General features: G+C 42.3%; 1 protein-coding gene across 5 annotated transcripts in view; it reads right to left on the minus strand.

Annotated features, from left to right (window-relative positions):
• Positions 1-3,277: 3,277 nt before the first annotated feature.
• Positions 3,278-25,070, minus strand: part of rab9a (RAB9A, member RAS oncogene family) — a 78,476-nt gene continuing 56,683 nt past the window's right edge. The window contains exons 1-4 of one of the 5 annotated variants that reach the window (XM_068040461.1): positions 24,147-24,302; positions 11,780-11,949; positions 7,718-7,745; positions 3,278-5,926 (exon numbers count right to left, since the gene is read on the minus strand). In XM_068040461.1, coding sequence (XP_067896562.1) covers positions 5,285-5,890 — 606 coding nt within the window. In that variant the 5' untranslated portion in view covers positions 5,891-5,926; positions 7,718-7,745; positions 11,780-11,949; positions 24,147-24,302 and the 3' untranslated portion in view covers positions 3,278-5,284. Of the gene's footprint in view, positions 5,927-6,160; positions 6,268-7,717; positions 7,746-11,779; positions 11,950-13,985; positions 14,107-24,146; positions 24,303-25,070 lie in introns of those variants that run through there. The other 4 variants (XM_068040462.1, XM_068040460.1, XM_068040463.1 and 1 more) reach the window with 4 other exon arrangements.

Consider the following 25,070-nt stretch of genomic DNA (forward strand, 5'->3'; position numbering starts at 1 on the left):
AGACATCAAAAATATATCTCAGCCTTACTCGCACTCTGATGGAGTATTCACAACCCTTTGAGTGAAGAAGTTCTTCCTCATTTCAGTCCTAAATGATCCAGAGGTGAGAGTGACTGCCCTTGATATCAAGATAGCATATGACTGAGTGTGGCATGAAGTAGTCTGAATAAAATTGAAGTCAGTGGGAATTGGGCAGGGTGGGGTTGGGGGCATAAAGGAAGAGGTTTGTGATTGTTGCAGGCCAATCATCTCAGGCCCGGGTCATTGCTGTAGGAGTTCCTCAGGACAAAGTCCTAGGTGCAATCATCTGCTACTTCACCAATGACCTTCCCTCCATCATGTCAGAACTGGGGATGTTCACTAATGATTGGATATTGTTCCTTATAATTAAGCAGTCTATGCCTGCACGAAGCAACATTCAGGCTTGGGCTGTTAAGTGGCAAGTAACATTCGTACCACACAAGGACCATCTCCAATAAGAAAATCTGACCACTTCCTGTTGATGTTCAACAGCCTTATCCTCATTGAATCCCTAGGGGAAGGCAGGAGGCGCCATTGACCAGAAACTTAACTGGACCTACCACCTGAATACTGTAGGTACAAAAGCAAATCAGAAGAGGCTGGGTAATCTATGACAAGTGACTCACCTGACACCCCAAAGTCTTCCACCATTTATAAGGTACAAGTCAGGAGGGCGATGGAATACTCCTCACTTGCCTGGATGAGTGCAGCTTGACACCATCCAGAAAAAGCAACCTGGCATGACTTGCACCCCATCCACCACTTTAAACATTCACTCTCTCCACCACCAGTTCAACATGGCTGTGGCGTGTACCATCTACAAGATGCACTGTCGCAGCTCGAAATAGCTTCTTCAATAGCATTTCCCAACCCAGTGACGTACAACTTCAGAGGACCAGGGTAGCAGGTACATGGGAGCACCACCACCTCCAAGTCACAAACCATCCTTACTTGGACGCATATCACTGTTCATCATCGGTAGGGGCTCCTGGAAATCCCTACCTAACGACACTATAGGAGCACCTTCACATGGGACTGCAGTGGTTCAAGAAGGCTCACCACCACTACATTCTCAAGGGCAATTAGAGGTGGGCAATAAATGCTGGCTTCAATAGCGACGCTATCACCTAAGTGAGTAAAAAAAGTACTTATGCAGTTAATTTGTGGATCCTGGCTAACATTCATCCCACAACCTATACCATTTTGTTTATTTACTTCATTACTGTCTTCATGAACAAATTACCACATTGCTGACATTACATCAGTTACAGTATCATTGGTACTATATAAATGCATTTTTAAGTCTCGAGTTAAATTGGAAATGATGGCAAACTGGACTAAAATTCTTTGGTCCTTATACCTTGACCTCAATTATACATGCACTCACTCCTACTCATCTGACAACCTCCTCCATTTCCCAGACCTTGGCACTGTTGAGGGGTTAGTGATCCAATATAGTGTTGATTCTTTAAAAGCCTCAACCCCAATTGCTGCTGAAGTCTCAATTGTCAAGCAACATCACCCTCACTCACAGTACCTCTCCTCTTCCAGGTCTAAAGAGTGTGATCTAGCTTATGCATTTTAGTTTACTGCATTGGATTATAAATGGCATGTGGGGAAACAAATCAAGAGCTACTTTGGACAGAGTAGAACAAGGCTCACTGATTGAAACTAGCAAAAGGAAAATTTAGAACTGATATCCAAGTTCTTCAGAGTGATTAACACATGAAATGGATTCCCAGCTAAAGCAGGGGGAATAAAGAATCCTGGAATTGGTTAAGAAGCGATTGATGGGGTGGGGGCAGTGTGGCGGGGATGGTGGGGCAAGACTTCCAGGTCAATCTAGATGGTGGGCCAATTTGTTTTCTTCATAATTATCTTGTGACATCTTCAGAGTCATTTTTATATTGTGCCAAAATAAGTAAGGAACTGCAGCCTCTGATAAGTGATAGAGAGGTTGTCAGTTGACGGTTCAAGAGGTATCAGATAATAGTCTTAAAAATAAATGTACTGAAGATATTTTCATTAAATTATAGGAGTGCTATTCTAACAAAAATTGACAAAATATTTTCAAAACTATACTCATCATCAGTAACCCTTAAGGGACAGGTACTCATCAAAATTAACGTAAGCAAAATATAGTAAAGAGGAATATAATGGCATTAAAGAGTAACAAACCCCCAACACCAGATACGTTCCAGCACAGGCTTTTAAAAGGTAGTTGAGAACATTACAGATGCACTAACTCTAATCTTCCAAAGTTCTCTGGAGTTGGGAACCATTTCTTTAGATTTTTGGAAAATTGCACATCGCTACAATTTAAGAAAAGTGAGGGGAAATAAGGGAATTATAGAACAATTAGTCTAACATTTGTTGCCCAGAAAAAGCCTTGAAGTTGATCAGAGAACCAGCATAGAGTGGTAAAGGGTAAGTCATGCCATGATGAATTTGACTATTTTTTGAAGAGGTGACTAAAGTAGTGGACAGGAAAATGTCTATGAATGTTACTTATCTGGACTTCCAGAAGGCATTTGATAAAGTCCCTCACAAGAGACTGTTAGCTAAAGTTGAAGCTCATGGAATTGACAGCCAATTTCTGAGGTCAATTATTTGCTAAGTGGCAGATGACAGTGTATAAATAATGGATAGGTACTCTAATTAGCAGGATGTGATTAGTGGTGTTTTACAAGGATCTGTGTTCGGGCCTCAACTATTCATCATATTTATTATTTCCAGAGAACAGGTACTGGTCATATACCTGCAGTTGCCATTAACAGATCCTTTAGGTCCATCTTTAATTTCTTTATTTGTCCCATTACCAACCCCTTTTTGCCTTGTACCAGCACCTGTTTTTGTCTCCACAGCTGCTGCTTGATTTGCTGAGTATTTCTAGTATTTTATATTTTTTATCTCAGATTTCCATCCTCTGCACTGTTTTGCTTTAAGATCTCATCTGAAAAATAGCGTAACACTCCTGCAGTATTGCACTGAAGTGTCAACCAAGATTATCTATGGAGTGGGGGTTTGAACTATCTTTCTACCTCAAGTCAAAACACAAAGACAGAAGCAACGCTGAAACGTGAGTCGAACGCTCCAAGTCCAAGTTTTTGGCATAGGCGTAGGTTTTCAAGTTAAAAACTTATTAAAATCAATGAGTAAAATCATTGTGAAATAGGTCATTTTGATTTCCAAATTAAAAACCTTACTTTGTACAAGAAATTTCAGTTGTTGAAGAAAAAAAAGACACCAAAAAAAATCAGCAAGTGATTGAAGAATTTTATACAGCAACTAACAAAAGCAGTGATCAGTGTGGTGACAGACTGGAACAAAGACACGTATTATGGCTATCTCAGAAGAGGAAATGCAATGACCTAAATGCAACCCATACCAACAAGTGTTTATTTCCACTTCATGATTCAGCAGCAGTGTAACAGCCAAGGTTGATAAGTGGAGGTCCTAATGTGGTAAAATGGGACAATTTAACTATTACAAGGAACATTTACTGGAGCAAAGCTTAGAAATAAAGCACTTTTATTTTTGAATTTAATGCCACCTTTCACTACTTTAACTGAATTGATTATTTTACTAAGTATAGCCTGGTCCAGCCACTCAGTATAAATCTCTCATTGTGCTTAACAAATAGCTCTCTGGAAGGACATTATAACGGTCCATCATGTTGGGTCTTCCAACTGCAACATAGTTTGTTCAAACATAAGTTGCCTCAGTGATTCCCACATGCCATGTTCCTGATCTAATCATGCTACTATGGATAGATACCACAGGAAGAAAAGGGAAAACTGGACAAGCAGGCTAGTTGCACAGCTAATACCCAGTTAAGTAGCCGCAGCAGCAAAGGCCTTGGAGCAGGTTTGCAACCAATACGCTTGGCTAGGGAAAACAGGATTGCACAAAGGGAAAAATGGAAAGGAAGTAAACATTTTTAGCGGTAAAATATTTATGTATAAAAATTACCCAGCTTTGGCATACAATGTAACATACAGCAGCAGGAAGAGCCAAAATCTAAAAATATTAAGCTACAAGCCAGTGGTTTTAAATTCCATCTTGTTCAACAGTCAAATCTTGGAAGATCTTAGACACACCAATGTACACACAGGTGCAATTTAAAAATTGGTGCAATTAAAAAGGCCAAGTCAGTCTAATAGATAACATTTATGTAATCCGTTACATGTGACAACATATCATTGCCCAAAATACATGAGCATCCACAAGCATAACTTGTTTAACAGGTTACATTTAACCCTGAGGAAAGAAAAAAATGAATGCAGAAGATGCTTCATGTGTTGAACAGTATATATAAAGCAGAAATGAATTGAAATTAATTCAGTTCTTGACAAGTCATTTCAAAATACACCGTACCTTTGTATCATTCTGTGCGATCTTAATGCTTTCTTTGATTTAACTATGCATTAACAAAATGAACCCTGGCAGCTGCCTAACCCAGAATTGTTGAGCAAACTACCTTTTCTAAAACTTAATGCAGCTCACAATGGAACAGTATCTCATGGTTATTTGGCATTGTAACATTCTGCAAACTTAAACCAAACTCAATATGTAGACGACGCATTCAGTACCCGCAAATACTTCGCTCAGCAGAGAAAAAAAATCAGTAGACTTTTTAGTTACACAAAGGTCAAAATTAGGGAATTAGAATAGACAGGTTTCTATCCAATATCAGTAAATAGTTAGAACTTTTGTTTTGTTTCCTTTCCAAGGGAGGGAGTGGGGGTGGAAATCATCAACGGTCTACCTGGTATATTTTAGGGTCAGATTAGAAGCACCAATACATCATAATTTTATGGAACCAGTTTACACAAACAGCAAATGTTTAGAGTTAATTAAATTTCAAGTTTCCAACCATTATCTCAAGCTACGGTATGTTTTGTTGCACAAAAATTTGTTATACTTCAGTTAGAAATATTGTACCACTGACACCAAATTCATTTGTTTTTTTCATTTAAAGCTCATGTAGTTCTGCCATTTTTAAAAGTTGGTTTAAACTCTCAAAACCCTTTTGTCTAAATCCTATCATCTGGCCAATGAATAAGTCAGTTATCTGTGGACAGCTCGTCACATTGTGTGCGTGCACGTCCATATCCTTTCACAACCAATGGAACTTAGTTTCTTCAGCTGGTTGGCACCGGTTTCCTTAAACAGTTCCAGCAGATTTGCATGACCCCAATCAACACCAGTCAGTAAATCAATGGCACACAGTGGAAAGTTCATTGAATCTTCCCCATCACAGTCAGCAGCAGAAAGAGCTGTGCTTCTTCCCTCGATTTAGATTCACCGTGTCTGTTTGCATGAAACTGTCAGATCTATCATCGGCAGCAAGAACTCGACGAACAGCTTCTTCAAAGGCCACTGCAACATTGGTAGCATCTTTTGCACTTGTTTCAAAATAAGGATGGTTACCGTTATCTTTGCACCAAGCTATAGCTTCTTCTGCTGAAACTTGCCTCTCGCTGACATCAATTTTATTACCTAGAACCACAAATGGGAAACTATCTGGTTCCTTGACATCTGCATAGTAGATGAATTCCTTTTTCCAATTGCCTAAATTTTGAAAGCTCTGGTGATCATCAACACTAAAAGTAAGGAGGCAACAATCAGAGCCTCGATAGAATGGTGTCCGAAGGCTCCTAAATCTCTCTTGACCAGCAGTGTCCCATATTTGCATTGTCACATAATGTTCATCTACTTCCAAATCTTTATTTAGAAACTCAACCCCTATTGTATGAAACAGATGTATATCAAATTTATTGGTGACGTATCTATTCATCAGTGAACTTTTTCCTACTCCACCATCTCCCAGTAGGATCACCTTCAATAGGGTTGATTTCCCAGCCATGGCAGCCTCAATTCTTTTAAATGATGAAATCAAAACCTATAACAAAACATACAACAAAAGTGTTCATTTATGCCATCTATTGCATGGAGATATATAGACTATAAATATATGCAAAGCGATCAAAATGCACCACCTTGAGGTGCAGTGTTAGTAAGATTTCAATCTTTCAGTCCATCAATAACAGCTGTTGGACGGGGGGGTGGGGGGGGGGGGGTGCGTAAAGCATTTGTTCAGAGGGAGCGTGCATGGAGGAAAAAAACATCAAATTACCTCACATTACTGTGATGAACCTCTAACCAGTTAGGCTAAAAAGTTGACTAAAGATCTTGGGATGACCAAGTGCCTACATCAATTGGCTACAGAGACAAGAAATGAAAAGATCCTCAAAGCAGAATGCAACTTACATGCATTTATTTACACACAAAATGTTACTTTTTTGTGCAGACACATTTTAAAAAGTATACCAATACCAAATAATTGAATGGTAAGGGCAACGGTTAATAGGTAAAGATAATCACTCATACAACCTGAAAAGTTCATTCCAACTGATTATGATCCAGCAAAATAGGGGTAAGTTGCAGGCTTGCCCAATGTTAAAAAAGGAAGCTCAAATTGTAAACAAGTTTTTTTTTTAAAAAGAAAAATCCTACCGCTTATCAATGTGAGAACCAAGTGCACAGAATGCTTGCATGCCTGTAAACAATGGTCTCAGTATATCCAAAACCCAATGGAGAAATTAGAGGTAGCACACCTATTCAAACATGGAACAGCTGGAATGTACCAGCAGGAACTTAGTGCCTGAAGTTAGCTATGAAGTTTAAAATCTAGATTTTTTCCCAAATATAATGGCATAACATTAGTACTCAAATATTTGGACAGGTTCTGGTTCAGACAATCTGTTTTTATGAATACATTTTACCAATTTCAAGTATATGAATAATCTGCACAGCCTAACTGAAAATCTATGCAGCTGAAAAAGTCTTGAGTTTACAAACAGCAGTGCCACGCAAGTTTCCTTAAGCACCATACTCTCAACCGCTGATATTGAGGCCTAACCTCAATCTTGTATAGTTCCCTTCTCCAACATGAGATATAAAGCCAGATATCCAAATTCTGACAAGATACTATTATATAAAACTAAACTTCAAAAGTTGGAAATATATTCAAGCGTATGATATGCTCGTATTATTTATAACCTGCTCTGTTTCGCCATGATCTGAACCCTTCAAGTTTGTGTTGTAATCTAAAAACGAAGTTCTAGCAATTGGTTATTCTCTACAGACCTCAGTAAGTAAATCTTGGTTCCTGTCACTTGACTCGACCCTAGAGCGCTTACATCTGGCTGTGCTCATCATTTCAATCACGTGAGATTACCAACTTAACTGATTCAAGTTTTTAATATACATTTATGCAAGTCTGTGTTAAGTTTCACCTTTATCTCTTCTGTACATGCTTACACTAGCGAGAACCATGGTAAACTATTGCAAATCAAACACTATTTCAAGGCTAAAGCTGCATAACAAATCATTTGCTTTAAATTTGCAAAGTAATCTCAATTTTCAAAAGGATGATAATGAACGTTTACTCAGTCTGAGGTCACCTGGACCCTTTACAGGTACAAAACTCCACATTTGCTGGACAAATTTATCCCAAACACCAATTTTATAAATGAAACAAAATCATACTTTAGTTAGCAAATTGTTCCCCACCTCTTACACTTCAAAATTGCACAAGTGTGAACATTTTCAGCTTTCATATTTTAACAAATTAAAACTTGCATTAAACATTACAAAGTTATAAAACCCTACAGAAACTGTCATTCCTTACCTTTTCAGATTAATGCATCATTAGATTCCTGTATAAAAGAAATTAAAAAGGTGAAAAAAGGTTGTGTGCATTATAGAATCACATTAATCATTCATAAGATCTCATCACTGTTTATTGAGCATTTATAAAACCTTGTTATAAATAATTATACATAGTGGTAATTCAAAATAGGATCTACACTTGCTTGTAACGTGATCAAACTAACAAAGCTCTGAGCTGTTTACGCAGCAGTATTAGGCAGCACTTGGAGTCTTTGTTCCAGGCCGTACACAATTTAACCCAAGAACATTACCAGCGTCACCGGTAAACCCTGCAAACCCTTTGCTCACCCAAAACAAAAGGTTACATGAGGAAATACTTAGTACCAGGCAAGGCTTAGTTGGTAGCCCTCTCACCAATTAGTCTGTGGTACTGATATTATTCGCTGAACGGTTAATACAGACTAGCTGCTTGAACCACAAAAAAAAGCGATAATAAGCAGCTATGTTTGTGCCCAGCCTGATTCCAAACCCAGCCACCTGTTTTAATTCCCATTTTAGAACCAACTCCCATTCAATTCTACAACCACTCATGACTTTCAGTCTAGCACTTTCTAAACAAATGATTTAAAATCAACATGTTGAATATTCACACAACTGGACATAACCAACTCTGCTCAAGTCTAAAACTTCCAAGAGAACAGGGAGAGAAAAGTGAAACCAGCAGCAGCAAGACGTTGCATAAAAATGACTTATGCATTTGAAAAGCATGCCAATACTGGTCTTTTATAAAGGCCAAGTATCCCTTTTAATTGCACAGCATTGGATCAACATCATAATGGGTTCTGCATTGTGAAAGGTGATCAATGTTTGATTTGTCAAGGGACAACAAGGTACAACAGTTAATGGCTGGAATTCTAAGTGGCGGCAGATGCCCCACCCACTGGCTTAAAAGTCAGAGGAGAGCCTGCCTCCACTGGGTCTACGCAGCAATTTTGCGTGGCCCAGGCCTTTAATTACCCTCGGGCAGGACTTCCACCTCTCTGAAGCAGGAAGTCCGCCTTCAATAGCTGCCAGCCAATCAGACAGTTCTTCATTTCCAGCAGCACCACAGGGAGTGGTGGCCACTGTTGGGACTGCATCCCAGTGTAAGGAGCAAAAGGGGCACCGGCCCCGAAAAAGGCATGTGAGGGTTTGGGTCTCAGCAAAGGGTGTGATGATCAAACAGGTGGGGGGAGGCAGTCCAACAGCGGCAGCTTGTGCTGCTGTGGAGGCTACAGGGTGCCCAATTAGGACACCCCACCCGGCCCATAAAGGCTTCCAAGTATTACCAGGCAGGCTCCTCTGAAGTGCCCATCCGCCACTGGTACCAGAGGCGGCTGGAAACCCTTTAGTAGCAATTAACTGGCCGCTTAAGGGCTTCAATTGGCAGGCGGGCCATTTTCCACCTCCCCCGCTGCTGGTGAAATGGTAGTGGAGGTGGGTAGGCAATGGGAATGGCACCCCCTGCCTACCACTCAATTTTATGCCCCCCACACCCAGGGGAGGTCTAAAATTCTGGCCAACTTCTCAGCCATTAATACTTGTGACGTGAATGGCTTCTTTTAGCTGCTCAACATTTGTTCAGTATTCAGCATTTAAACTCTTTCAGTTCTGAAATTGACACTTGGACAACTTAGTGAGTAGGATTGTCACCTCCGCCATATACAATCAACATATTGAAAACACTACAAAAGATGGTTTACTCCAAATGTATAGCAAACAATGCAAGAAATGTTTTGACATTGTAACCCCTTCTGCACTTATTTTGACTAAGCGCACTTCCTTCTTAGGCAGTCCCTCAGGATCGAGGATCACTTGCCTCCACTCCAGTTCAATGGGTTCTGAGATGGCTGGTATGTCCAATGCGTGATCTGTAGACTGTCACGAGGGGCAGATGGTGCTTGAAAGGTCAGGTAGATGGGTAGTTTGGAGGTTTGTGTGCTCCCTCTGACACCTTGACTTCGCCTCCGCATGTGCCCGAAGTCTCTCAAGGTGTATGATGCCTTCCCAAATGAGCTTTCTCCATCTAAGATGGTCAAGAGTCAGGGACTCTGAGTTGACGGGAATGTCTAATCTCTTCAGGGATGCTTTGAGGACATCTCTAAAGCGTTTCTGCTGCCCCCCCTGGGAATCTCCTGCCGCAACCAAGTTCTGAGTGGAACAGCTGCTTTGGGAGTCTGGTGTCAGGCATGCGAATGACGTGTCCTGCTCAGCAGAACTGGTTTTGGGTAAGTAGTGCGCTGATGCTGGGCAGCTTGGCTTGGGAGAGGACCCTGCTGTTCAACTGCCTTTCTTACCACCAGATTTGGAGTATCTTGAGGAGGAACCTCTGGTAGTCCTTTTCCAGTGCTTTGAGGTGCCTGCTGTAGGTTGTCCAAGTCTCTGAAGCATTGAGGAGTGCAGGGATCACTGCTGCCTAGTAAACTGTGATCTTAATATCTAGTTTGAGACCCTGATCTTCAAATACTCTCTTCCTGAGTCGGCTGAGCTGGCACACTGGAGGTGATGAACCTCATCAGCTATGTCTGCCTTTACCAAGATATGGAAAATTGTCCACATTTTTCAGGATTTCGCCATTGATCTTGAATGACAGGGGGTGGGGGGTGTGGGAAGGTGTTGACAGCCTTGCTTGAGCCCGGTCTTGACTGAGATAGGGTCTGCGGTGCTTTGGTGATGATCACGGCTTGCACGTCATCCTGGAGTCGACAGAGGATGGTGACAAACTTCTGAGGGCAGCTAAACTTGAGCAGGATGCTCCATAAGTCGTCGCGGTTCACAGAATCAACTGTGAGGTTGAAAAAGTCAAGGAAGGACGGTTGGCACTATTCCCTGCATTTTTCTTGGATTTGCCACACATTGAAGACCCATATCAGTGGTGCCTTTCGATGAGCGAAAGCTGCAGTGCGACTCCAGAAGGAGCTCTTTCGCCACTGGAAGGAGGTGACGGAGGAAGATCCTTGCAGTAATCTTCCCTGTGGCAGACAGCAGGGAGATTCCTCTGTACTTGCCAGAATTGGTCTCATCTCCCTTCTTGATTACAGTCACAATCACAGTCCCTGAAGTCACCTGGTAAGCACTCCTCTTTGCAGTTGAGGGATGAGGTTTTGTAGTTATGCAGGAGTGTATTTCCGCCATGTTTCAGGATTTTGGCAGGGATTCCGCCTGCTCCAGACGTTCTGTTGTTCAACACATTGATGGGCTTTTTTGACCTTGCTCCAGAATGGGGTAGCACCGAGACTGAGCCAGACAGGGAGTTGAGGGATGGAATTGAGGTCATTCAAGTTGAAGACAGAGTCTTGGTTGAGAAGCTCTTCAAAATGTTCCCTTCAGTGAGCACTGACTGCCTCCCTGCCTTTATGAGTTCTCCTCCATGCTTGGCTCTAGGCGAGGTGGGACCTTGAGTGTTTAGGCCATAGATCGCCTTGACAGCGCTGAAGAAACTGCATGTTATTGGCATCTGCAAGTTGCTGGATCACTCATGATCTTTCTACCCACCATTTGTTTTTTTTTATGTCCCAGGTTTTAGGCTGCAATGCTGCCTTCAGGAGCCTGTAGCACTTAACACTTAAGCACTCCATCAAAATTTGAATACTTGTGTCCAATTAAACCAAACTTAATTCTAGCCTAAATGAACCAGTTCAGCATCATAGTGCATACTACTTTTCAGAGCAGAGAAGACGTGTAGTGGGCATCCCATGTGTTCAGAGTAATTATAATTGTTAGTCCTCTGGCACATTATCCCACACACAGCATATTTCCTTCATGCACACTGCTATGACTCTCTGTGCACAAGTTTCATTCACAGGAAACATGGTCGTCTTGTTCAAACTGCCATTTTGTAGTGAACACAAGATAAAAGAATTGGAAGAAAGCCTGAACTGTAACAGGCACTAAAAGCAGCGAAGCATTCAGCAGATGAGCACATGAATGTTCATTTCTGCAAATCATACAATCTAATGTAATTTAGATAAGGTGTAGGTTATGAAACATATTGCTAAGTGTCATTTTGAGTTTGGGATAATGCCAGCAAAAGATTACTCACTGTCAGCAGAAAATACAAAATAATTTCAACAACCAATAAAGGACCTCCTGATGTAGCAATATTGAAAGATCAGATATTTCCCATCAGCACCCACTTTAAAATTAAAAGAGCTCTGTCATCAAGGATTGTAGTTCGCATGCTCGGATTTCAAAAAGTAAAATTTTATGCACCTGTAATAAAAAGCATTGCAATTATAGGTTATGCAATGCAACAAATAACTATTTTAAAAGAGAACCTGGCTGCTGCTCTTCAGAATTTCCACAGCTAGCTGACATTTGCGTGATTATCTGTGTAATTACTTGCAAGCAGACTGAAAATATTGGCCCGAATTTTGTGGTGATAATGATTGCAAAACTGTCAGAATTCACCTCCAATATTCCTGCAACTGACAGCAAATTCAGGCGTCGCGCGGGGGGGCGAGACAGGGAGACGCGGGGGGCAAGACAGGGAGACGCGGGGGGGGGGGGGGGGGTAAGAGAGATAAGGAGACCGGGGACAGAGAGGGGGGGGAGGAAGAGATAGGGAGACCGGGGGGTGGGGGTGGGGGTGTAACAGAGATAACCATGGAGTGGGATAGACACAGAATGGAGAATTAGGAGGAACAGAGGTCAAATCAACGTCACTCCTGACAGATGGACATCTATCCGGAATCCTCCGCATCGCTACATCAAGTGTGCGGGCAGGAATTGACTACTTGCGCAAGCAAAAATAATGCCAGGTATGTCACTAAATCATTGTTCAACATAATGGTGAGAAAGTAAGTCAATAAATTAGTCTCATTTGAAGCTTCTTCACAAAAATGTACATTTGTTGCTGCTTTGATTAGCAAGATCAATTTTTACTGCCTTTGTCTTTCTGAAATTTTCTCCCCGGCCTACGTAGGACGAATATTGTAATGTGGTCCCCCCACACGAAAAGGTTTGACACCCCTATTCTGAACTTCAGTATCGGCCAACCTGCTCAATCTTTCCTCATAAGCCAACCCCTTCATCCCAGGAATCAACCTCGTGAACCATCTCTGAACTACCTCCAATGTAAGTATATCCCTCCTTAAAGAGGGTGGCCATAACTGTACACAGTATCTAGGTGTGGTCTCACCAATACCCTATACAGTGACTTTTCTACTCCATCTCTCTTGCAATAAAGGCCAACACTCCATTTGCCTCCCTAAATACTTGCTGCAACTACATGCTAACTTATTTTTTAAATTTGTGTACGATGACACCCAGCTTCCTCTGTACGACAGCATTCTGTAGTCTCTAATGAAATAATATTTTGCTTTTCTGTTATTTCTACCAAAGTGGATAAATCTCATCTTCCCACATTATACTCCATCTGCCATATTTTTTCCCACTCACTTAACCTATTGATATCTCTTTGCAGACTCTGTGCCCTCCTCACAAGTTGCTTCCCCACCTTTGTATTGTCAGCAAATTTGGCTACAATACACTCACTCCCTTCATCCAAGTCATTAATATGGGCGGCACAGTGGCACAGTGGTTAGCACTGCAGCCTCACAGCTCCAGGGACCCGGGTTCGATTCTGGGTACTGCCTGTGCGGAGTTTGCAAGTTCTCCCTGTGTCTGCGTGGGTTTCCTCCGGGTGCTCCGGTTTCCTCCCACATGCCAAAGACTTGCAGGTTGATAGGTTAATTGGCCACTATAAATTGACCCTAGTATAGGTAGGTGGTAGGGAAATATATAGGGACAGGTGGGGCTGTGATAGGAGTACGGGATTAGTGTAGGATTAGTATAAATGGGTGGTTGATGGTCGGCACAGACTCGGTGGGCCGAAGGGCCTGTTTCATTGCTGTATCTCTAAACTAAACTAAAAACATATATGTTGTAAATTGTTGAGGCCCCAGCACTGATCCCTGTGGCAACCCACTAGTTAGTTTGCCAACCTGAAAATGACCTATTTATCCTGACTGTTTTCTGTTAGCCAATCCTCTATATCCCTTCATAATTACTGAACAGCCTCACTATCCTTGAAAAGAAAATCTCATTTGTGAAATGTCAAATTACTCCATTATAAAAATGAAGCACATTTTTAAGATATTATTTTAAAAGATATTTCAGCTACGTTAATCATATGTATGCCCCAATCATTTATTTCACTCAAATTTTAATTCAGAGTGAAACATTCAGTGCATTTCACTTCCTGGTTTGCTGTCTGTGGGAATACTTCAATGTGACTGGCTGCTTACCCTTCTTGATGTGCGTTGGGCGCCTGGAGATCCCCTTGACTTGACTCCAGATTCAAACTGACGTTAGGAAAAGGGGAAATCCATGCTAGAAATCACTAGATCTTCGTGGACATCCTTCTTTGAGGTCAGTGACGAACTTTGTCTTTGCCCAGATTGTGAAACCTGAGTCATTAAAAATTAATCTTCCTACTAGGTCTTCATATTTTGTTAAAATTATCGTGACTGCTTTTCTTTACAGATGAGAACTATGATAGAATAAATGGAAGGGTGCTAACTCCCCTAGTAATTCAACAAAAGGAGGCATGCGCTGGTGATGGGAGAAATTATATAATAAGTATCAGAGAAAACTTAGTCTACACACTGCTTGTCTCAGCACTTTACTCAGCCAATGTTTGACGTTGCCTCAAAACATTCCCTATAAGATAATTACATGAGGGAAATCATTCGACCATCTTAACTCATCCATCCAGAAGCTCTCTAAAGCCCCTAATAGAATCTAATTACTCCAGTGTTTGCCCCTCTACCACTCCATCAGGGAATCCTTTCCTTGATCGCTGAAAGATTTCCTGATATCAATCTTAAATTTGCCTTTATTAGTTTTGAATCTCTGTCCCCTTGTCCTCTCAATTTACTTCAAAGTAATATTCTTGATTTTCCTTCCTCACACTTTTAACTATAATATCACCTCAAACACTTCTTTCCAGGCTGAAAAACCCAAGTCTCTCCAGTTTTCTTCTTATAACACTGACCTCTGATAGTACAAATCAGTCTCCTGGCCCTTCACTGCACTGCATCCAGCACCACAATGCTTCCCTTGCATCTGTGACCAGAGCAGAATATAGTACTTGAAGTGAAGTTTGATCAGGGATCAATATTACTTCAATCATGATGTTCGCTGACTTATGTTCTACCACTTTGGCTATGAAGTATTGGTTGCAATATGTCAAACATCAAGAATAAGATTCCTAGATCTCTTTCAACTTCATCCTTAGCCATTTCAACGCCATTCACTGAGTGCATGTGCTGCTCATTTGTTTTTGTTATGTGCAGTACCTTGCATTAAACATCATCTGTCCTTGATCTGTCCACATAATTGTTTGGCCAACACATTGACTTCTGAGTTCTTTCCTCTGATGCTACTGCCCCTCCCAGTTTGGCATCAACAAATCTGACTGCTTTTCATTGAGTTTCATTTCTGTAAATGAAAAACAAGGGGGCCCTCATCACCAAGCTCTGGGACACCCTACTCAGTACTCTCCTTCCCCACATGGTTAACAAACAATTCTTTTTTTCCCCCCTCAGCTAGTTTCTTGTCCATTCCTAGGGTTTACCTTGAATCCCAACAACTGAGTTTGACTAATAACCTTTCATGTTGGAATTAGTCAAATGCCTTTTCAAAGTTTGGGCACTTCACCTAGGGCACTCAATTGTTACGACCCATTCAATCCCTGTAGCCCTGCAAGTTTATTTCCTTCAAGTGCCCATCCAATTTCCTTTTGAAATCTTTGGCTGTTTCTAATTCCACCAGCCTCACGGACAGCGAGTTCCAGGTCAATACCACTTGCTGCGTAAAAAAGTTCTTCCTCACATTCCCCCTGCATCTTTTGCACAAAACTATCAATCTGTGTGCCCTATTCCTTGTACTATTAGTTAATGGGAACAGTTTTTTCCTTGTATAACTTATCTAAGCCTGTCATAATCTTGTACACCTGTCAAATCTCCCCTCAATTTCCTTGGCTCCAGTGAGCACACCAGCATTTACAACCTAACCTTGTAACAGAAAACCTCCATCCCTGGAACCATTCTGCTAAATCTCCTCTGCACCCTCTCAAGGACCCTCACAACCTTCCTGAAGTGTTGTCACCAGAATTGGATGCAATGCTCGAGTTGGGGTCTAACCAGAGCTTTATAAAGGTTCAACACAACTTCCCTGCTTTTGTACTCTATGCCTCTACTTATGAAGCCTAAGATCCCATTTGCTTTGCTAACTACTCTCTCAATATGTCCTGCCACCTTCACAGATCAATGCACGTGCACCCCCAGGTCCCTCTGTTCCTGCACACTCTTTAGAACTGTGCCATTAATTCTATATTGCCTCACTTTATCCTTTCTGCCAAAATGCATCACCTCAACTTGTATTAAATTTCATCTGCCACTTGCTAGCCTATCTATGTCCTGTTGCAGGCTGTTCGTATCATTCTCACTGTTTGTCATTCTTCCAAGTTTGGTATGATCAGAAAATTTTGAAATTCTACTCTGTATTCCAAGATCCAAGTCATTTACATATAGCAATAAAAGCACTGGTCCCAGCACTGACCCATGGAGAACACCACTGTCTACCATCCTCCAATCTGAAAATATGAACAAAATAGTAAATGGTTGTTTAAGTTACGTTTTTTTTGGTTACCTCGGGGTAGGGCATGCTATTTATTTCTTCAATATTTTGAAGAAGGAAACATCCAGAATATTATGTTTATACTCAATTTTATTTACGCATTGTGGTCACTGCTTCTGACTGTTCTCATTGCTTTAGCATTGAAACAAGGTTTTTATTGTAAAGTTTAGCCTCTGCTATGCTTTTTCCTGCTTCTCTTTATACCTCCGGTCACACCATAACTTGTTTCTATATTTTATTATATTCATTCCAGTGAATTCCTTTCCCTTTGCTTGGGTCTGTAGTCGTCATTTTTCCTCATTATATCGCTTTTAATTTGTTGATCCATTTTGGGTCACATTTAAGCGGAGCGTGTTGATTTGATATTTATCCTGCATGCTGAGCATTATACCTTTAAAGGGTTTTCCACTTATCGTCTATGGAATTGAACCACCACAGCCAATCTAATACAGATTTAATGCCAGAAAACAACTTAACTCATACACTAATCAAGTTGACTCAGCTCCTTTCTCAGACAACACCAGATGATGTCTGGGTACAGTCCTTAATCAGGAAGGAATAATGAGGAAAATAATCCATCCGACAATGGGACATACTATAGTACATGAAATCATGTGCAACACAGCAGTATGATGGCACACACTTCTGAAACGGCAATGCAAAACAGTGATGGGATAGAGGTTTCCAATCTCAGTCATGTCACTTTTGGAAAACCAGATATTCCCCTACAGAAGGAAGGAAGAAAGAAAGAAATGAGGAAGATCATACCAAGTCACTCCTTGAATTGTTTCAGAACAGTATTGACAAGACACCTTGGAGCAGTAATCTGCATGGATGCCTAACTTGCTAGCAGTGAATGTTGCACAATGCAAGCACAAATTAAGAACTGCAAACTTTACAAATTTTGCAACTGCACACATCTTGTCTACAAAATCTTTTATCCCTTTGTCAAATTTGTGCACTTTGTTTTCAAAATTCTCATCTCCACATTTATAATGACAGCGACCCGTGAAAATTGGTTATGCTGTCATTCCCCCAAACCCAACCCCACACTGTAGCAGTGGCTCAGTTTTGATTCTCCAGATCATCTGGGCATTTATCTTATTGCTATTTTTCGAACCTTGGTGCTAGCAAATTGGCTGCTGTGTTTGCCTCCAAAGTGACTAAACTTCAAAAGTGCTTCATTGGCTCTGAGGTACTTTAGAGTATCTTGAAGTTGTCAAAATCACTACATAAATCCAAGTTCTTCCTTTTTCCTGGTCCTTCAGTTTACACTTCAGAAAAACACTTATGCAGCAACCAACTCTACTTCAAATTGTTATAAGCTTCTTTATTCCACTATATAAATAATTAAGTCCAAGACTTATAAAACTAAGGACAAAATTACAACAAAAATGAGAACTGAATTACATCTACAGACTTTACTCCAATTAGTCCGGGTCTTCAAACTCTGCTTCACCTGTAGACTACACTTAGTCTCGACCTTGTGTGCAATGCCAAAAGGAGACTAGAATTACTCAAAAATAATGGAAGATGTGACCTATAGAAGTCATCACTGGGACTTTCCCAACTAAAATTCTCAATGTGCAGGACCAGATACTAAATGTTTACACCTTCTACTCCTTTTAATCCAAAGTAATTTAACTCAAATGATCTGTCAAGTAAAAACAAAGTGCTGAAATACTCAGCAGGTCTAGCAAGCATCTGAAGAGAGAGAAACAGAGTTAATGTGTGAGAACCAATTTGAATGCACAGCTGATTTCATGGCACGTGGTGCTCTGCAACACTATGATCTGCTACATTGAACATTAAGCAGGATATCAGAGGTAACCCTCTATGCTGCTCTTAGCATTTCATGAAGGATCCATTGGGACACTTGTTGCTACCCAATTGGCACCAACTCAAACTACCCCCATGGTCCTTTGTAGCCAACGTTACTGTCTAGAGCAGCTGCAAGAAACTAAACTCGCCAACCTCCTCACAATCCAACTCACCCCATCCCTTATTGTTGCTTTAGATCTCCCAGTAAACCAAATCACTACCCCCACTCAGTATTTTCTGCTAGAATATCGATTCACTTGTGATCAAGGACCTTGCCAACCTTAATGTGGATTATTGCATCGATATTCTGACTAAGTGAAACTTGGCGACATCTCACCCACTGCCTTGCCAGTCCAAACCATAATGGAATGGGGGGCGGGGGAAGAGATCAGGGAGGTGGGAAAAGTGGTCATCACCAAATCACATTTTGTCTCTCCCCCACTCCTTTGGTGCCTTCTCCTTTGAGCAGCTCACCTCTCACCACTCCTTTAAAAATGCTTGTTTGTCTACTGCAATGCCCACCCGCAGGCACTACCCCAAGCATCACCTGAATTTTAAACAGATTTCTACCCCTCAGACAGCACAGAATAACTCCACATCTTTGGTGATTTTAATCTTCATTTCGGCTCTTTGTCCTCTCCTCTGACTTCACTACTCTCCACTTTCTTCCAAGCTAAGCCCTGTGGGAAAACTTACCCCTCAGTCACTTATAATTGGACTTTCTCAATTACACATGTCCTGCCTTTGGCCTTCCATTCACAATACATCTGCAGCCATTGATCTACACACTTGTCGGGCTTTGGTGCCCTTGTCTCAAAAAACCTTTACTCTCTCCGATCTGTTAACCCTCTGATATGCCATCCATTTCACAAGACAAAACAGCGCAAGCTTAAGCATACCTGGCTTCCACATTTATGCAAAGGATACTCAACTGTACCTCCCCACCATCTTTCTCAACCTCAATTCATTTTGGCAAGACTGCTTGTCCAACTTCCAGTGGTGAATGACCTGCAATTTACTCCAGTTAAACCCCTACTACAAACACTGTACCCTCAACTTGGATTCTACGCTGCACCCTGACCACTGTCTTAGACTAAATCAGAGCCTTCACTAAAATAAAAGCAAAATACTGTGGATGCTAGAAATCTGAAATAACAAAAAATTCTGCAAATACTTGGGAGGTCTGGCCACATCTGTGGAGAGAGAAGTAGAGTTAACATTTCAGGTCTGTGACCTTTCAGCAGAACTGGCAAAGGTTACAAATGCAATAGGTTTTAAACAAGCGAAGTTTAAGGGAGTACGGGGGGAAGAAAACAAAAGGGTAAGCATGGGATAGGAGAGATTAAATGACAAAGATGTCATGGGACAAAAGCAAAAAGAGTGCTAATAGTGTGGTGAAAGAAAGCATTAGTCCAGAGAGTATTAATGACAGAATAATGAACAGCTCTGTTCAAAAGCATAAAAATGAAAATACAAGTTTAAGGCAGGCACATAATTTTAAAAAAAGCCAGTTATGCTCTGAAATTGAACTCAGTGTTGAGTCCAGAAGGCTGTAGGGTACCAGACTGGAAAATGAGGTGCTGTTCCTCGAGCTTGCATTAATGTTCACTGGAACACTGCAGCAGACCAAGGTACAGAAATGTGGGTGAGAGCAGGGTGTGAACTGAAGTGGCAAGCAACCAGAAGCTCAGGGTCATGCGTGGAGGTATTCTGCAAAGCGGTCACCCAATCTGCATCTGGTCTCCCCAATGTAGTGCAGCTCGCATTGTGAGCAGCATATACAGTATACTAAATTGAAAGAAGTACAAGTAAATCGCTGCTTCACCTGGAAGGAGTATTTGGGGCCTTGGATGGTGAGGGGAGGGGAGGTAAAACGGTAGGTATTACACTTCATGCGATTGCATGGGAAGGTGTCGTGGGAAGGGGAAAAGCTCTCGGGGGTAATGGAGGAGTGCGCCAGGGTGTCGCGGAGGGAACAATCCCTTCAGAATGCTGACAGGGGAGGGCAGAGGAAGATGTGTTTGGTAAGAGTATCACGCTGGAGGTGGCAGAAATGGCGGAGGACGATCCTTTGGATGTGGAGGCCGGTGGGGGGGAGCGAGGACAAGGGAAATCCTGTCACGGTTCTGGGAGGGAGGGGGAAAGGGTGAGGGCAAAAGTATGGTTAATGGGTCAGACATAGTTGACAGCCCTGTTAACCACAGTGGGGGGCGGAATCCTCGGTTGAGGAAAAAGGAAGACATGTCAGAAGCGCTGTGGTGGAAGGTTGCATCATCAGAACAGATGCAGTTGGAGACGGAGAAACTGGAAGAATGGAATGGAGTGCTTACAGGAAGTGGGTGTGAGGAGGTGTAGTCAAGGTAGCCATGGGAGTCAGTGGGCTTATAACAAATATTAGTGGTCACCCTATCCCAGAGATGTAGACAGAGAAGTCGAGGAAGGGAAGGAAAGTGTTAGAGATAGACCATGTAAAGGTGAGAGAAGGGTGAAAATTGGAAGCAAAGTCGATGAAGTTTCCAGTTTGGGGAGAGAGCAGGAAACAACACAGATCGTCATCAATGTACCGGAAAAAAAGAGTTGGGGGAGGGGGACTGAGTAGGATTGGAACAAGGAATGTTCAACATATCCAACAAATAGACAAGCATAACTAGGACCCATGCTGCGATTTACTTGTACTTCTTTCAACTTAGTATACTGTATGGGTGGCACAGTGGCGCAGCGGTTAGCACTGCAGCCTCACAGCTCCAGGGACCCGGGTTCGATTCTGGGTATTGCCTGTGCGGAGTTTGCAAGTTCTCCCTGTGTCTGCGTGGGTTTTCGCCGGGTGTTCCGGTTTCCTCCCACATCCAAAGACTTGCAGGTGATAGGTAAATTGGCCGTTGTAAATTGCCCCTAGGGTAGGGAGGTGATAGTTTAGTTTAGAGATACAGCACTGAAACAGGCACTTTGGCCCACCGAGTCTGTGCCGACCATCAACCACCCATTTTATACTAATCCTACACTAATTCCATATTCCGACCACATCCCCACCTGTCCCTATATTTCCCTACCACCTACCTACCTAGGGGCAATTCATAATGGCCAATTTACCTATCAACCTGCAAGTCTTTGGCATGTATAGGGAATATGGGATTACTGTAGGGTTAGTATAAATGTTGGTCAGCACAGACTCGGCGGGCCGAAGGACCTGTTTCAGTGCTGTATTTCTAAAAAAAAAAATAAATAAAAATTTGCTGCTCTCCTCTACATTGGGGAGACCAAATGCAGATTGGGTGACCACTTGGCGGAACACCTCCGCTTAATCCGCAAGCATGACCCCCAAGCTTCTGGTTGCTTGCCATTTCAATTCAGCACCATGCTCTCACACCCACATTTCTGTACCTTGGTCTGCTGCAGTGTTCCAGCGAACATCAATGCAAGCTTGAGGAACAGCACCCCATTTTCTGATTAGGCACTCTACAGCCTTCCGGACTCAACACTGGGTTCAGTAATTTCAGAGCATAACAGGCTATTACTATATTTTATTTTTTAACCATGTGCCTGTCTCAAACTTGTTTTTCCATGTTTACGCTTTTGGACAGAGCGGTTCATTATTCTGTCATTAACACTATCTCTGGACTAATGCATTATGGTCGGCATGGACGCGGTGGGCCGAAGGGCCCGTTTCTATGCTGTACGACTATCACTCTATAATGCTTCGTTTTTCACCACACCATTAGGACTGTTTTTGCCTTTGCCCCATGCCAGCTTTGTCAGTTAATTTCTCCTGCTCTCCGCCCTATCACACACCTTCCCTTGTGTTCTCTTTCCCCCTCCCCCACCCCCATTTCACTTGCTTAAAACCTATTTAAATTTCTAAACTTTGCCAGTTCTGATGAAAGGTCACAGACCTGAAACGTTAACTCCGCTTCTCTCCACAGATGCTGCCAGACCTACTGGGCATTTCCAGCATCTTTTTTTTATTTCACCCGCCAGACCTGCTGGGTATTTCCAGCATCTTTTTTTTTATTTCACCCGCCAGACCTGCTGGGTATTTCCAGCATCTGTTTTTTATTTCACCCGCCAGACCTGCTGGATATTTCCAGCATCTTTTTTTATTTCACCCGCCAGACCTGCTGGGTATTTACAGCATCTTTTTTTATTTCACCTGCCAGACCTGCTGGGTATTTACAGCATCTTTTTTTTTATTTCACCCGCCAGACCTGCTGGGTATTTTCAGCATCTTTTTTTATTTCACCCGCCAGACCTGCTGGGTATTTCCAGCATCTTTTATTTCAGAGCCTTCTTTACCGTGGCATCCTATTTCACCAAGCTGAGCGTCTAACCTCCTACAGACCTACAATTCCCCTGCAAATCTTTTTGTGCATGCCATCACCCCTATCAGCTATCTAAGTTCACCTTTTACAATCCCCTCCTTGAGCCCTTCCCGCTCCCCTCCTTAAAACCCACCACTGTAATCAAATTTTTGCTTATCCCAATTATGACCTCAGCATCCATTTTTGTCTAGATGTACCTGCCAAGGGCCGAGGAACATTTTCTATGTTAAAGCCATAATGTAAATGTAAGCTGTTGTTGCCTTCCCTGCCTCCAAAGCATTTTATCGGTTATTTGAGCACACCTTTCACTAATGTGCGAGAACCAATTTGAATGCACAACTGCTTTCATGGCACGTGGTGCTCTGCAACACTATGATCTGCTACATTGAACATTAAGCAGGATATCAGAGGTAACATCTTGCAAGAGACCAACACAATTCGTCCTTTTCACAGCCAAATGATGCATTTGACACTTGGGAAAAAAACAATTTTTGAAAGCAGACTGACAGCCAGATGTAGCAATTAATACTTTGTATACTGCATTCTGATGAGTTTAAGTTAAAACTAGTTCTAAATAACTCTGCTTCTCTCCATAGTTTAACATTTCAGGTCAGTGACCCTTCACCAGAACCTTTATTTCAGATTTCCAGGATCTGCAGTATTTTGCTTTTATCTAAATAAACTATACTAATCAAAAAATGAATGGGTCAACACCATTAATGACTGAATAAAGTCTAATTCCCCCATTACATTCTTTTGCTTTTTGGTATTGCAGTCTAAGAGATTGTAAACATTAGCAGGAGGTTCTGACAAGGTATTATTCCAGAAACATCAACTTTTGCTCCTCTCTCCACAAACGTTGCCCAACTGCCGAGTGTTTCCAGTATAATAAAAGCAAAATACTGCAGATGCTGGAAATCTGAAATAAAAACAAGAAATGCTGGAAATACTCAGAAGGTCTGGCAGCATCTGTGGACAGAGAAGCAGAGTTAATGTTTCAGGTCATCGACCCATCAGAACTGTGTTTCCAGTATTTATGGTACTTTTCCTTTTGGCGCATTTTCAGCTTGTGTGGTACCGACATTAATGACTGAGTCTGATATCAACAGCAGAGAGAAATGCAAATTACAGCAGACCGATACCAATCACAAACAGAGACTAATCCCTACCCGTATTGCAAACCACGATTGCATTTTAACTGCACTGACAGTGTCCCACCAGCAACACACTGGAACTCGCAGTGCCAAGTGCTTTAACTGGGGGGGGTGGAAGGCTGCCAACTTGACATAAATGTGCGCCACGAAACACACAAGATAGATAACATCAGCACCGGATAGCTAACAGAGTGTGTATGTGCGCGCAAGTGCTGACCAGCTGCCCTGGCCAGTATATTTTGGAAATAAAAAAAGCCCTGGCCCCAGCTCTGCCTCTACACCCACACTTCCATGCTGCTGTGTTACCGACCCGGCCGCCCCGGTAACGTTAAACGCTAACCGTATGTTTATAGTAAATGCGCAACAGAGAGAGACGCCACAAAGTTCAGTGAGCGCTCGAGACTGCTGAAGCGGCCCTCTCTCCCTCCATACAGAGGCACCGGTCCCTCTCTCCCCTCCCACCGCCAACACTCACCGCTCCTGCTCTCTCTGAAGGCGATACCCAACCAACACATCCGGGCCACCGGAAATCACGTCACCGCTTCAGCGAGCCCGAACACGTAACGGCCCTCAGCTGACAGTCACGCGAAACCCGGGAGTCATGTGACCGAAGCCCAGCCCGGCCCGGCCCGCCCCACCACTGACCAAGCTGGCAGATCTGTGTTGTTCTCCAGCCAGTAACATATGGTGCAAACTGTATCCATGTGGCAGTCAGGGGGCGGCATGAATTAACTGCAGCTTTCAATAAAGTGTTGACATTTACTCTGTGACATTTCTAATATTTGCTAGTTCCGAAGAAGGGTCACTGACCCGAAACGTTAACTCTGCTTCTCTTTCCACAGATGCTGCCAGACCTGCTGAGTGATTCCAGCATTTCTTCTTCTTGACATTTACTGTCTGGACTCCTGTAAGAGACAGTTCTTCACTCAAGGATTTGGAAATCTTTGATACTTCCAGGATGGCGTGCTGCCTCCCTTTTGCCATGGTCAAGGATGTCATGGCGCAGGGGGTCTGAGGGTGAGCAGCCAGCAGTCACGTTCCACATTGGAACCGGTGACATAGGCAGAAAGAGGGATGAGGTCCTGCAGGCAAAGTTTATGTCCTTGTGGCACAATTCCAGCTTCTGTTTTGGTTGTGTCAGCATCACAGCCGAACATCAGTATTCTGCTAACATTGTGAATGTGGTAAGCATTAGCTAAACCGGACATGACCCCCTGGCAGGGGTGTGGGTGTGATGAACCATAGGTATAATAGGCTTAATTAGGTAGGATTTAGATATAGTTGATATATTATACCTTTTAGACTTAAAGATTGAATAAATGGCCAGTTTTCAAGACTCACTGAAATTCCCCTTTAAGAAGGTACAGTTAAAAAATTTCAAGGTCTTTCAAGGATGCTG

The sequence above is a fragment of the Heterodontus francisci genome, chromosome 10 (assembly GCF_036365525.1).
Source record: "Heterodontus francisci isolate sHetFra1 chromosome 10, sHetFra1.hap1, whole genome shotgun sequence".
Classification (NCBI taxonomy): domain Eukaryota; kingdom Metazoa; phylum Chordata; class Chondrichthyes; order Heterodontiformes; family Heterodontidae; genus Heterodontus; species Heterodontus francisci.